The sequence below is a fragment of the Perkinsus marinus genome (genome assembly GCF_000006405.1).
Source record: "Perkinsus marinus ATCC 50983 genomic scaffold scf_1104296962766, whole genome shotgun sequence".
Lineage (NCBI taxonomy): Eukaryota > Perkinsozoa > Perkinsida > Perkinsidae > Perkinsus > Perkinsus marinus.
In genome coordinates, this window is record NW_003205333.1 from 43849 (window position 1) to 45403 (window position 1555).

Consider the following 1555-nt stretch of genomic DNA (forward strand, 5'->3'; position numbering starts at 1 on the left):
GGGAGCACGAGAGAATTCCCGTGCCTTCGACGACTCCACGCGAAGGATGATGTGACGAAACCGTCACTCGAGCAATCAAGAGCTCAGTCCAGATACTGCGATTATACTGCTTCAGGCAGAAGTCTGACTAGTGTTGAGGAATTCATATCCTCCACCGTCTGTCCTACGTACGTGGAAGTCATCTCGGCTGAATCCGCCGTCGTCAAGTCATGCAGATACGCGAACACTCACTCCATGGCTTCGGCAACTGCTCGTCAAACGATGCGTTACCGCGAAGACGCAAGGGAGGAGATTCGTAAATATTTCAATTGTACTGCCGAAGACTCCGGTAAGTGCACCGGTCGCAGGCGCCAGGTCACATGCTTGATCATTCAGTCATTTTCTGTGGTGCTGGAGCTACGGCAGCTATCGACAGGTTCATTGGAATCCTGTGCCACAGTCGAATCTTTGCTACTGATGCATCTCCGAGAGGCCTCCGTCGGGCGGTCCGCTCATCTCTAACAAACACATTAGCTTTGATCGTTGCCATTCAGGTTTTGATTGTAGATCCGGCTGCTCATCACAGCTCATTACTCCCCTTCAGAGAGCTGGCTTCGAACTATCCACTCGTCCGCCCAGCACCCACAGGTCAGATCCATGCAAAGGTCATCATGAATCATCCTTTGTTAGCTCTGGCGGCATTTCTCATGTGCTTCAAAGGTAACGAATCCGCAGATTTCGAAGTTGAACTCGAGGTAGGTGCTCACCCATCCTTTGCACCTTAGCCGTCCCCTTTTCTCTCAGACGCTACCTCTATGCCCAGTCAAGGGTACTGCTTCTGTTGAGGGTCTCGAGAAAGCACTGAAGAAGGTGGATTGTTGGCTGAAGTCGACCAAGATGAGACAACGGTCTTCTCAGGTCATGGATTACAATCGTCATCACCATAATTCCGCTATACCAGTGGTCGTCCTTTCTGCTTGTAGCAATATCTGTGGTGCGCGTCTCGATGTAAGGCGAGATACATTCTTCTGAGGTGATTTCTTAACAGATACCGACAGTATCAACTCTGATCCATGAATATAACGGTGTTGTCGCATGGGACTTGGCAGCCATTGCAGCTCATGACAAGGTCGGCCCTTATCTGTCGGACTCTGTCCCTAACGAGCTTCCATGATTATGCTGTTACAGGTCGATATGAACCCTTCTACGCACCCTAACGGTTATATCGATTTCGCATTCGTATCTCCTCATAAGCTGATCGGTGGTCCCGGTAGCAGCGGTCTCTTGTTGTGTAAGAAGAAACGACAGACTAACGCCGTGCCGACTGTCTGCGGCGGAGGCGTCGTTCTATACGTGAGTCAGAGAGGTCATCGGTATCTGGATAACTTCGAAGAGCGCGAGGAAGCTGGTGAGCTATATTCTACCTAGCTCACTCTTCACTCGATATTTCTTGAGGTACCCCCGACATCCTCGGATGCATCAGAGCAGGTATCGTCTACCATCTTCATAGGACGATCGGTATCGAGAAGATTGCTGCTGCTGAGCATAAAATGGCCGATCATTTATATAAAAGGCT

At 50.1% G+C, this 1555-nt stretch overlaps 1 protein-coding gene across 1 annotated transcript in view; it reads left to right on the forward strand.

The window, feature by feature from the left end:
- Pmar_PMAR014570 (hypothetical protein) overlaps positions 1–1555 on the forward strand; it is a gene marked incomplete at both ends in the record, with an annotated part of 13713 nt that overhangs the window by 5193 nt on the left and 6965 nt on the right. The window contains 6 exons of the mRNA XM_002771492.1: positions 116–328; positions 376–734; positions 784–849; positions 898–987; positions 1028–1108; positions 1168–1387. Coding sequence (XP_002771538.1) covers positions 116–328; positions 376–734; positions 784–849; positions 898–987; positions 1028–1108; positions 1168–1387 — 1029 coding nt within the window. The remainder of the gene's footprint in view (positions 1–115; positions 329–375; positions 735–783; positions 850–897; positions 988–1027; positions 1109–1167; positions 1388–1555) is intronic.